The 12,144-nt window shown below is 38.6% G+C and overlaps 1 protein-coding gene across 1 annotated transcript; it reads right to left on the bottom strand.

Moving 5' to 3' along the window:
- Positions 1-1,513: 1,513 nt before the first annotated feature.
- On the bottom strand, positions 1,514-10,112 carry MAL2 (mal, T cell differentiation protein 2). Its single transcript, XM_005420695.1, has 3 exons — positions 9,948-10,112; positions 5,806-5,964; positions 1,514-3,370 (listed from the first exon to the last, which is right to left on the bottom strand). The coding sequence occupies exons 1-3, from the start codon at positions 10,044-10,046 to the stop codon at positions 3,290-3,292; spliced, it is 339 nt and encodes a 112-aa protein (XP_005420752.1). The 5' UTR covers positions 10,047-10,112; the 3' UTR covers positions 1,514-3,289.
- Between the last annotated feature and the right edge of the window lie 2,032 nt (positions 10,113-12,144).

Below are 12,144 nucleotides of genomic sequence, written 5' to 3'. Positions count from 1 at the left end.
ATCCCATGCAGATCAATAATCCTGCAGGACCTGTGTCACTTTGGATTATTTCCAGACATTTAACAAGGCACAAGCAGTGTCAGGACTTCAGTGAAGCACGTGCTGTGCATATTTTCTGCCAAAATTCCAACAAATTTTTAGCTTTCTAACATGTGCACTTTCACTTCTCTTTAGAAATAGAGTAACTGCAATACCTGTTGCTTATCTCTGCACCCTTTGAAGGAAAGTCTCCTTTGAGGCTCCTTCTCCTTATTTACCAGCAGCTACCACACAGGGCTATCCAAAACACCATGAAATATTTTCTAAGAATAGGGACCTGCATAGTACCTTAGATAGTGTTGCACAGCAGCTTCACATCAAATAGACATGTTTGATGAAAACACTATTAGGCATCAGTGGTCTTGTTCCTTTCACCTTAAATGAATTGAGATAATCTATCTCCCTATGGCCCCCCTCTCCATGCCTTCCATTCTTTGATGAAGTCTAAGCTTGTGTCCTTGAAGGTCACAGGCTTGGAGGAATTTTCTTACAAGGAAGAAAGATTTTTTAGAACCAGCTTGCACATTTTCCCTGGAATACCTATCACAAGGATTACATATTACACCCATATCAGTATTTGCAGTATTTGCACACATTCAGCATGCACATACCATTTCTAAGTCACACCTACTTTTTAGCTCCCAGTATAAAGTAATAAAAAATTAACTACTGACTTTTTTCTTTCTCTTTTTGAAAGAACTGTTTATTCCAGTTTGACTGTCCACAGATCTTTCTCGAAGTGCAGCAAAACTCTGTCCTTACTAACACAAAAAATTCTATTCTTTCAGTCCATTTTAGCTGTGAAAGTTGTTCTTCATTACTGTAGTTCTTTATCTCTTCTCTGTCCTTTGTTTGTCTTTGATACTTGAGAGGGAAAGTTCAGTCTTTCCTCACTATGCAAACATTTCCCATGCTACACTAACCACACTCTGCTATCTGGACTTCCATGAGTAGATTAAGAGACTTGAATAGCACTCACCAATCAAGGGTTTTACACCTCAGGTTTGAACTTGCAGGTTAGATACAAATTCCAACCAAGCTTGGACAGCTCTTTAATTGACTCCATGTGAAGAATTCATACTCTGTAGGTTTAAATATGCAAAACATTTAAGATCTGTCCTCCATGATCTCAGCTGGCTGCAGAGACTGCAGCTGTGGCATGCACAGTCTGTGGTGTGCAGGGCACAGAGAGGGTGCAGGACACAGGAGAAACCAAACTGAATATCAGTATCTGTTTGAAACATTGTAATGCTGAAACATTGACTTTACTCTTCTCACCAATATCCACACAGTGTCACATGGCAAAGTAGCTGTGACACTAATTAAGTATATGTGAAACCAGCCCCAATGCAACTGTGCCTTCTCATTAAATCTTAGCCTCAATTTTGTATGTCCACCATCAGGTGAGTCAGAGTACCAAGGTAGTTTTTTTGATACTTCCCAAAGACAAAATTAATAACCAGACTACTGCCATAAATATATTAAATAACTTTAATGCTGCTTAGCATAAGTCTTTGTTATATACTTTCATCCATATACTCCAGTGTAAATGTATTTTGTACAACATGAAATATTTTTAAAAGTATATGACTCTAGATAAAACGTTCACAAAAATTTTCAATGCAATGAGAGAATCAGGGGAAAAAAATCAGGCAGAGTACAAAATCTTAGAAAACAGATAAATGACAAAATCCCATTGTAGTAATTCAGGATGACCAAGTGGTTCCATAGTCAGAAGGGTGCCACTCACTGCAGTGCCACCCACAAGAACCTGCCCTGGATCAGCAGGGCACTGCTGAGGGTGGCTGCCCCTCAGAGATCCTTGTACCTGACAAGTTTGAGGAAGTAACCTCCATGGCAGACACCCTTGTTGGCTCAAGGAGAGTGAGTAGGCCTGGGAATGAAGGAAATCCTGTCTTCCATTACACAACCACTGTTGGTCTCTGCAGAATAATCAGGTGCACTGGCAAGATGTAGTGAACAAGCTGTTTTACAAATGACAGGGAGCCTTTACTGTCCCAGCTTATCTTTTTGGCACTATTCACAAAAGCAAAAATTATTTACTAGCAAAATAACAAAAAGCTTCACCATGTGCAAAACAACATGAGTGTCAGGGAGCAGAGCACAATGCTATAGTTTAGTTTTGCTAAATCAATTTTCTGTATATAATATTGCATGTCATCACACACCAGGATACTCAAGAGAGGCTCAATTAAACATCATTTGTGTGAAAAGCAAACTCCATAGTGGGCGGATCGCTTTACATCCCACTGCTTTCAGCAAGATGTTGCACAGGCGTCTGTCCAAATAAGAACACCTTTACAACACTGCAGCTTTAGAATGCAACAAATAACACACTGCAAGAATTGAGGTCAGACATTATTCACTATTTGGTAACATTCCATTCAAATGATACTGACTCACATTATACCTAACAAATGCAGCACTTGAAGTAGCAAGAACAAAGCTGTACTCCAACAAAGTTAAACAGTGCAAAAATTCCTGTTAAACAAAAATATACCATGTACATACACACACAACACAAATGCACTGTTTTGTTTCGTAGTATAAATAGATCTGATTAAGCTGAATCCCTAAAACTAATAAACAACTGATTGAAAGTCCCAGTTTTCATCTAGTACGGAACACAGTAAGCTTAAAGGCTCAGGTGACCCTAACCAGACACAGCTATAAGAGAGTATAAAAAGATTTCACTTGATGTTTTTTTAAAATATTTTCTCTGTACATCAAAGTTAATAACATATATATACTGAGTTGGAATTTCAGAGTCAGCTTGGGCTCTGATCATGCAAAGGGCAGCACAGAGAACACCCATGACTCTACCAGGAGCCCCAAGGCTCTGCCTGTGTGGAGTGCATGGTAACGAAGCGCTCAATCCCAGGGCTTAACAAGGGGGCAGCTTTTTAGCTGCCTGTGCAGTTAACATCTTGGCTTGGTTTCCATTTTCTTCCTCTTCTGGTGTAGCACTGGAGTTCTGTTGTCTGCTAATGACATATCTCTTCATCCCTAAACTCTCCAATACCTTACAATGAGCACACAGTAAAAGTAATTATCAGAAAGGGAAGAGATGGAAACTTTTTTTCTGTTGAAGAAATCCTGATTAGGGGTTACTTGCATTTAAAACAGATTTTAAGCAGAAAAAAAAGTCTTTTTAGAATTAAATTACAGTAAAACAGACAAATAGCACTTAATTTGATCTGAAGTAGAACATGTGGGCATTAACCTCTCTTCAGCTGTTATTTAGCCTCCATCTCCTTAATGCCAGGGCTGTGCTGCAACCATAACAAATAGCTGTTGCGAAGGCAAAAATCTAGAGGAGGAGCAGAGAAAAAAAAGAAGAAAGTCAATCACACATATTTTTCTATTCTAAATGAATACAGGAACACTAGTGATCCAAAAGGTACATCCCCCAGTTGAAATGCTTAATAAGGTAGGATAGGTTTGGGATCCTCTGAAGTCTTCTCAGGAACTTCTTTGTAATAACCCCATTTTACTACTCATAAATAACTCATATAATACTCATAAATACTACTCATATAATAACTCATAAATACTACTCATAATAACTCATGTTACTACTTTTCACTAGCTTGAGCAGACATTTAGAAATAGAATATGAAATATAATTTCTGCATAACTGAAATACACAGCGTACATACACATATTTACTTTCACTTCATGGTGAAAGTAAATATGTGTACGTACACTGTGTATTTCAGTTCTCTTATCTAGACTGATCAAACATCAATCTCAGATGTTTCCAACTGAATGCCTTTACCTCAGCAAACATCAAAGCAGAAATCCCTCTAAAGAGCAGAACTCTTTTACTAGCAGAAACACAGAAACAACTCCCACCTGGTCTCCTTGACCAGATACCCAGCCATTAGAACAACTTCCCAGGCAATGCCAGGGAAGTTTCTCCTGCTCCAGAACTGAACTGGACAGATTTAAATCGAAGGTCATGCCACATTGAAAGTGAATATGTAATGTACATTAAACAGAAGAAATTAGAAACGGAATTTCTGAAAAAACATTTGTCATATTGTCCAGCCATAAAAATGAATTCTATCTCTTTTAATATACCAATTCAATCATCCTTTACATACAAGCGTTAATTTGACTAATTAAAGTTTTGGATAAATGCTACACCATAGAACCATCACCTGTTAAAATGAACATATATATATTTCTAATCATGGTATATAAATGTCAACTTAAAAGACAGAATGTTAGCAATCTTTTTTCTTTTTGTCACGTGGCTGAAAAGACTGTTTTAGTGAAATATTTTAAAGATTCAAAATATTTTTCTGTATTTCCTGACTTGCTAGATATGCACTTCTGCAAAAAGTGCAAAGACTACATTTATCTCATTCACTGTTTTCGAGCTATTCTTAATTAAGATACTGAGGCAATATACAAAAGAATCTTTTCCTCCTCTATCTTTACAGGGATTTGAGGGGCTTGAAGAACTGAATTCTCCCTTAAAAAAATTAGTATGGAAGCAGGGAATGGTTTCTCGGAGTGCCCAGTATTCTGTGTCAGACAAAATGACTGCAGTGACCATATATTCAGCGGGATCTGAATTGAACACACTAAACTAGGACTGAAGAGGTACACTTAGGGGTAGAATTTAAGGTACTTGCCTAGTATAAAGATCCTCCCTTAGCTCAGGCACAGCTGGAACACCACCTCTGTCCTTGTGCCACATGGCCATCCAGGGATCAGATGTGCTTGAGTGTGTTACAGGCAGGGGAGTGACGTGAGGAACTCTGGCCTTGGGACACTGACACACCCACTTCACCTCTTCAGGGCCTTGCTAAAGCTAAAAGCTTCTCCTTTCTATCCTGCTCTTGCAGAGAGTGTGAATCTTACACCTTCAGTTCATCTCTTTTTATCTTAAGATGAACTGGAAGTGCTTACTGTGCTAAAGTTATGGTGCACAGAGTTTTAAGGACAACAGATAAGCACAGAGGGTTTAGAAGCTTAATAAATATATACAGTTCCCTGACATGAAAGTCTCTGGACAAAAAATTAAGAGCAGTGGTTTTGCTTCTATAAGTTAAGCGTAACACACCTCTACTGATCCCTGAAGAGTCCAGCCAGGAAAAAAACTAAAGCCTGATATATTTTCTGATTCAGCTATGGACACCCACATCACCAAACACAATGATTCAGTGATGATGCAGCTACAGTGAGAAAAATGTATTCTGGGCTTAGGCTACCAAGAAAAGCACTCTAATAATTGCAGTGAGAGACAGCAAGGCCCTGATGTAGTAAGTACATATGTGAGCTTCACAAAGACCTAGTCCAAATTTTTTTATCTCCATGGCATGTTCAGGACTATCTAAATGGTATAAAAAAAGCAATTTTGAGCACAGGGATAAATTTCACAACTTATCTTCTCATAAAGGCTCAGTTCTTTTTCTTCTAATAACCAAAACTGTTTTTACAAAATATCTTGTCTAAAAATTATAAGCTGTAGTGATCATATATTTAAAACACTACAGTGAAGAGTATGAACCCTACACTATACTGAAGAGTAAGTAGGTATCCATAAGCATTAGCTTACACCAATATTTTTGCATGTTTCTGGTTAGACACTACTTACTGCTGTCAAAGGCAATTCTTTCTCCAACAGCTCCCCTTTCAATTCCAGTTTCCTGTTAAATTCCCAAGTTGAATGGCTGGCTACAAGTGCTTGCTACAGACTTCTGCTCCCCTGACACCAATACACAGAACACATACCGAGGCTGCTATGCTTATGTTATATTCACGACCACTTAGAATCGTCTCTTGCGTGGTGGAGTTGAATTTGCGGGGAAGGTAATGCAGAGATGTAGTTGCTGCTTGCAGTAGGAATGCTCCAAAATAAAAGACAAAAGTAGCCCCATGGAAAATAAAATCCTAAAAAGCAAATAACAGAATCAGTCTGAGCTCCAATACATGTCTAATTCTTCTCATCTCAGTACAAATGAAATCCAACACCGAAACATGAAACAAGAACTGATAACACTAACTTGAGATAAGCAGTGTTAAATCCATCTGACAGCTTAACCTGGACATGTTTTCACAGCTTCTTGCAATTATAAGCAACTTAGTAACATTATTAGTGATAAAGGGCACCTCTCCCTCTCCCCAAATATTATATTCTTTCAAATTAAGAGGCACATGCTCATCTTTTTATACACATGCTGACATTTTAGACCACCTTAAAGTTAGTGGAGTTTACGGAAATCTCCCTTTAGACAGATAAAAAAGAAGACATATACAGGCAAACTTGATCACAATTCAAGCAGTACAATAGAATCTTGCAGTCCCATAAGTCCCTTCTCAGCTATAATCAAAGCTTCAAAAATCTTTCCTCCGTGCTTAAATTTTGCTTCTCTAAATGCCCAGAAACAACCCGGCTTTGACACAACTGAAATGTTCAATGTCCCAATACAATGAGATTCAAGAATTGAGGTATTTCCACAACTCTCTCTGACTTGGCTCTACCCAAAAGTCAGGAACCTGATAGTTCTTCATGATATTGTGGAATAAAATGTCCAAGACTTGTGCAGACAGGTTTTAGGATTTACTTCAAATATGCTTCTCTCCTGGCCCTCTCCAGGAAATTCCCTCCTCTATGATGAATGCTAACTGAATGTAAGGTTAAAATACCTAACTTTCATTTCTGGGTCCATTACTGACACACATAAAAAAGGTCTGGTGCCTTTGCAGGCGCTAGTTCAGAGCCCAGTGTTCCAGCAGCAAGATGTAAGGCATGTTCCAGTACAGTTTAAAATGTCTAAAGTATTCTTCCAACATCTCCTGTTATTCAGTCTGAAAAGTTGACATTTGCACTGCACTCAATTTTTGATCCATATAACATATACTTTGTGCCTATACCTGTGAAGGTCTGCAAAAGCCACAGAGACAATTTTTAAAATATATGCAAGTATATGTATGTTTTATGATACCCAAAATATGCAGTCTATCTCCAGTACTAATGAGTTCTTTATGAACTTTAACTTCACTTGAGTGCAATGGACTATCAGTGTGCCTGGAGTGAGAACCCAGCAGACAGCACTCTTCTGCACTAGAAACTACTGTGAGACATCCTTACCTGCTGCCTGCCTGAGAGCAGGGAGAGTGTGCTGCACTACCCTGTCCAGAGAAATGCATTTTCTTCAGAGATGGGAGATTTCCTTTTAATTGAAAGAATCTTCTTTTCAAACTCATTACTTGTTCCATATTTGATTGCAGCTAAAGCTACCTAAAGCACACCCTAGCCAGTTTTGATAAGTAATGATATAAGTTGCTACTACAGTTCCCCATTCCACTTAGATTAGGACTGACTGCATACAGGAGAGATATTTTTCAAGAAAGACTCTTTCACCTCCTTCATTCTCCTGCCTAACCCTCTAATTTCCTTCTCCTGGCACCAATTATAATGAAGCTCTGTAGCATCAGTAAGTATTACATTTACATGGTTATGGTTTCTGTGACCAAAATCCCCAAATCCTCATGAGGGACCTTTTTTTGGCTTTTAGTAATTGTTATCATAGGGCCTAACTCTCCCTTGCTCCCACACTTGTATAATCATTGAAACCTCAAACAAAGCGCATGCAAAACACTATCAGAGCAGCATGATAATTTAGTTCACATCTAATTTTGTAAATGAGTGTGAGTTGTGAGTCAGGCTGTAAAGGGCAGTACTTGTCATACCATCTGGTTTAATACACTGATGTATTGAGCAATGGAGCTCCATAAGGTCCATCTTTTCCAGTGTGTACCATCTTATTTTTAAAATATCTCTATTAGCATGAGCAGATATACTTACAGCATAAGGTATTACTAAATCCAGCATTTATATTAACAAAAATAGTTTTAGTGTTTCCAGTAATTAATCATTTATTTGCAACAGAAGGTAAAAAAAACCCCAACTTGTCACAGACACAAACTAAAGAGTTTAGTGTCAACAAGTTACAAAACATTTGGGTACCTGAAAATAATGGTAAAGTGTCTTATTTTTGTTGACAGGTGGAAGAGGCTGGGTTTCAGCTACCAAGTTAGAGATAAAATGATTCCCTCTGCATTCATTTAAGAGGCTGACTGAGTTCTGTCAGCTTTTTTTAAAGTCACAGACATAGTTTTTATATAAGCCATGTATCCATTTCCTGATATAGAAAATTTTCCAGCAAATTATTATATACAAGGGACAAAATTAACTTTACAACAAACTGCCAGCATCAAGTAGCCAATATGTAACACACACACAATTGTTGGAAGATGAAATTTGTATAGCATTTTCAATCTAAGGCTTTGTCCTTACCCAGCAACTCTTAAACAGGTGCATGACTGTAAACTGGCAAACAGTTTCAATGAAACCCAGGACACTATTAATTTACTTTAGTTATGCTCAAGGGCTTTGTTGCATCACAATTTGTGAGGATGTTGCAGCATAAATCCCTGTAAAGGTCCCTGTGATTGTAACCAATTATTAGCCTAATTACTGCCTGTATTGTGCTGGAAAGCTGATGCTGCATGTATGTTTATTCACTATCAAAGTGCTAAAGTTTGTTTTCTAATAGAATCCAGCCTGTTAGCACTGATGGACTTTGATTTATCAGAGCTCCAAACTCATAAGCTTTATGATTTGCTTTAAAGAACTTTTCTTTTAAGGGCCTATCCATAAATTACCTGAACAGATAAATACCCACAGTTGCTGATACTGAAGCATGCAATTCCAGCTATGATCAAGGGAAATGTCAATAGGAAAACTAAGCTGCCCAGGAGCAAAGTCAAGGTGATCAGCAGTTACAGGCAGACATATTTCAGTGGTTTAGAAGTTGCAATCCTTTTGGAAGAATTTTTTTTGAAAATTAAAAATTCTGATCACAGTTACACCACTTCTTACTATTCACTTCCAGTAATATAAGAGAGTGTGATATAATCTGATGCTTAACTACTTGAGTACTAAAAACTCAAAGTAAAACACAGTTAACAGTTACAAAGGAGCATGTAAATTACCAGTCAATATCCTGAGGAATCCATGTGGTTGGCAAAAACTAATACAAAAAAACTTCCCTTTTTTAAGAGGAAGCTATAGTCTTTGATAACTACTGGCACAAATAATGACAATCAATTACAACAAGATTCAGGCTTGTTTTCAAAATTCTCTGTCTTCAAAATCTCAGCAAAGTATACTTATATCTGTAGTTTCACCAAGCTCCCTCTAAGAAAGATGAAGACATTAAGTCTCCTAATAAGATGTTATGATATATCATAGTGCAGGTTATGATGTCTTTCACCACCTAAGGTCTAACAGTCACTCAACATTGCTACCTTAGCTTTAAGGAATTGACCCAAAAATCACCAGTAGACTTTCTTAGGAACTGGAGGGGACCTTCTGGGAGCTGAAGTCCAGTCTGTGCTATCTCAGACAACCACAACACACAGTATATTCACAAATGCATCCTTTCCTTTATAATATTTGATATATCTTTCCACATGCCATTATTCACAAGGTGTTACTACCACTTCTGTAATAGTCAGAAAGTATTTTCTGATTTCCAGTGTACAATAATTCCTGACCATTTAAACCAACTTCTTGTCATGCCTTGTTAAGTTATTCCTCTTCCTGCTGCTCATACATTTTATGTGCTCAGAGAGGACACATGTACTCATTCAAACAGCTTCAAAAGCTCCTTCAGCCTCCATCATAAAACAGTTTCCTCTGCCACCTCTGTAACCCTATTCTTTCTTTTTCTGGTTTTGAATTCTTGTTAGAAAAACTCTGTGCTGAAGCAGAAAGCCAAGTGTTAAGACTTAGGATCAACACTTCTCATTAAATAATTTTCAGTTCATAAAACAAAGGGAATCCTTAAATAAAGAAAAGATCTTACCGCCTGGTTCCAGTTGACAGCAATTCTATTTGCATAACCAAAGAGGAACACAGAGAGGAACACAATGGAGAGGCACCACGCTGTCACTGCCACAAACATTACCCATCCCTGCAGCAGGGGCAGTGGAATTTGGGTAGAGGCAACCAAAATCCAGACTATTGTTCCAAACACCTGGAAGGAAAGGAATACAGAGAATAAACTGGATAACTTTTACTCAGTCCTTTCTGCCTAAGAACTGATATCACACTTTACATATCATCAGATGACTCTTAGGAACCAAGAGGAAACACTTCAAAAGTACTCAGAGAGTCCAAGTCCTCCTCTCAGAAATGATATGCAATAAGTGATGAAAAAACAAAGCCACTCTGAAATTCCTTAAAACTCTTAAAATAGTCTTGAAAATGGGATTTACAAACCCACGTGACTTGTGTGCTGTTGCTGAAAATTTTACCCTTACTGTAATTCTGAGCAAAATGTAAGACATGAAAACGCAGTTTACACACACCACACACACACACATATCTCTCTATATATACACAAATTAGCACAAAAAGGATGTACTTCTACTACTTTGGATTCAATCTCATACTGTTTTGCTTTGTAGTCCTAATCAGATGAGATACAGAAAGGACATAAAAAGACATCCATTTTTTCAATCTATTTGTAATACCAAACTGAAAGAGGACACAAAGTATTAAAGCAAAAGAAAAAAACTAGAATACAGAATAAGGTGAGTTGTAAACTATGCTGTAAAGACTAGAAAAATATAGAGCTTCCCAGAGTCATCATAGCTTGGAGAAGAATTCAGTAATGCCAATTTTCATTTTAGCAGACTCCTCACACCAAATGAGTGGTAGGGATGTTGTGCTAGGGATAGCCTGATGGAGAATTTATGTACTCTAAGGTTTCCCTGGTTTAATCAACTCTTGGCCTAAGGAACACTACCATTTTTTCCTGCAAATCCTGCCTCTTAATAAAAAAGGATAAATAGATGACAATTATGCTTCACTCCAAGTATGTTTGTTTATTACAGAAAGATTGACCTTCATAATCCAACCTGTTGAACAGCGTCAACTAAAATCTATTTCAAAGTGCAAGTTACTTCTTTCCTGTTTAAATTCTACAGATTTACAAACCAGGAAGTCAGAGGTTACATTTTCAGATTCAGAGGGCTTTCTTTTGTATCACGGTTGGATAAGAGATACCTTTCAAAAGATGCCTGCTATAAAATTAGCTGGTTCCTCTCTGGCGTTACACTGCAGCAGCACATATGTAAAGATGCATTGCTAGTCTCAGTTCAAAGCTCCCATGGGTTTATGTATTACTGTTAAAGTTGTTCTCTAGGGCTCTTTTTTTAGCTGTGTAGAACCAAACTTTCTCTAGTTTCACAAGACTGCAGGTGCAAGCCTGTCACTTGGTGACCAGAGTGATGGGCAGTGAGGAAGCAAAAGGGATAGCAGAAAGTGTCTGTTAAACAAAAAACAAAGACACATGAAATGTTTTCAGTATTTTGAACGTGCAAACTTGCAGGGTTCCTTAAAAATAAACTTAGAACTGTATTATAGAGACTGCTAATCTCAGAAAGCCACTGCTGTGCTATTTCCCTCACACTACACCTGTCCACTACAGCTTGGCTGTCAGACACACAATTGCTTGGCCAACCGAATTAACCTTTTGTCCCTGCTGCCTCCGGGCCTGATTTAGTGGCCGGACTTGTGTTTCGAGTTTTGACTTGCTCCTTGCTCAGGTACAGTTCTGCACCTTGTGAGGTGGGATCCAGCACACAGGCTGGGACCCAAGCAGTATTCTGCTCTGATCATAAGAAAAAAATTAAATTGATAAAGTCAGATGAGTTCTACCAAGCTTTTTTGGTTTCTATCTCCCACTAATCAGTGGCACTACAGAGCGTGATATCCAACCTCAGCTCAAAGGTCCTCAGCCCTGCGTACACCAGCGAGGTCTAACACACACATGACATTGAACACACTTGTAGGAGTAACAGAGGGCGCGTAACACGCGCAGACACAGCCTGGTGTAACTCTCCGTGGCGCCTTTTTGGGCCGGGGGGAGAGCGCGGCCCAAAGCCCTCGGCAGCTCCAACAGCTCCGCGAACCCATCTGTGTGCGGGGCCGCAGCCGCAGAGCCCCGGCCCGACCGCGGCCCAGCCCCGGCCCCCCAGCTGTCCCGCTCACAAACT

This window comes from Geospiza fortis, unplaced genomic scaffold (genome assembly GCF_000277835.1).
Source record: "Geospiza fortis unplaced genomic scaffold, GeoFor_1.0 scaffold111, whole genome shotgun sequence".
Lineage (NCBI taxonomy): Eukaryota > Metazoa > Chordata > Aves > Passeriformes > Thraupidae > Geospiza > Geospiza fortis.
Note: the sequence above shows the minus strand (reverse complement) of the source record. Positions and strands in the feature narration are given on the sequence as shown.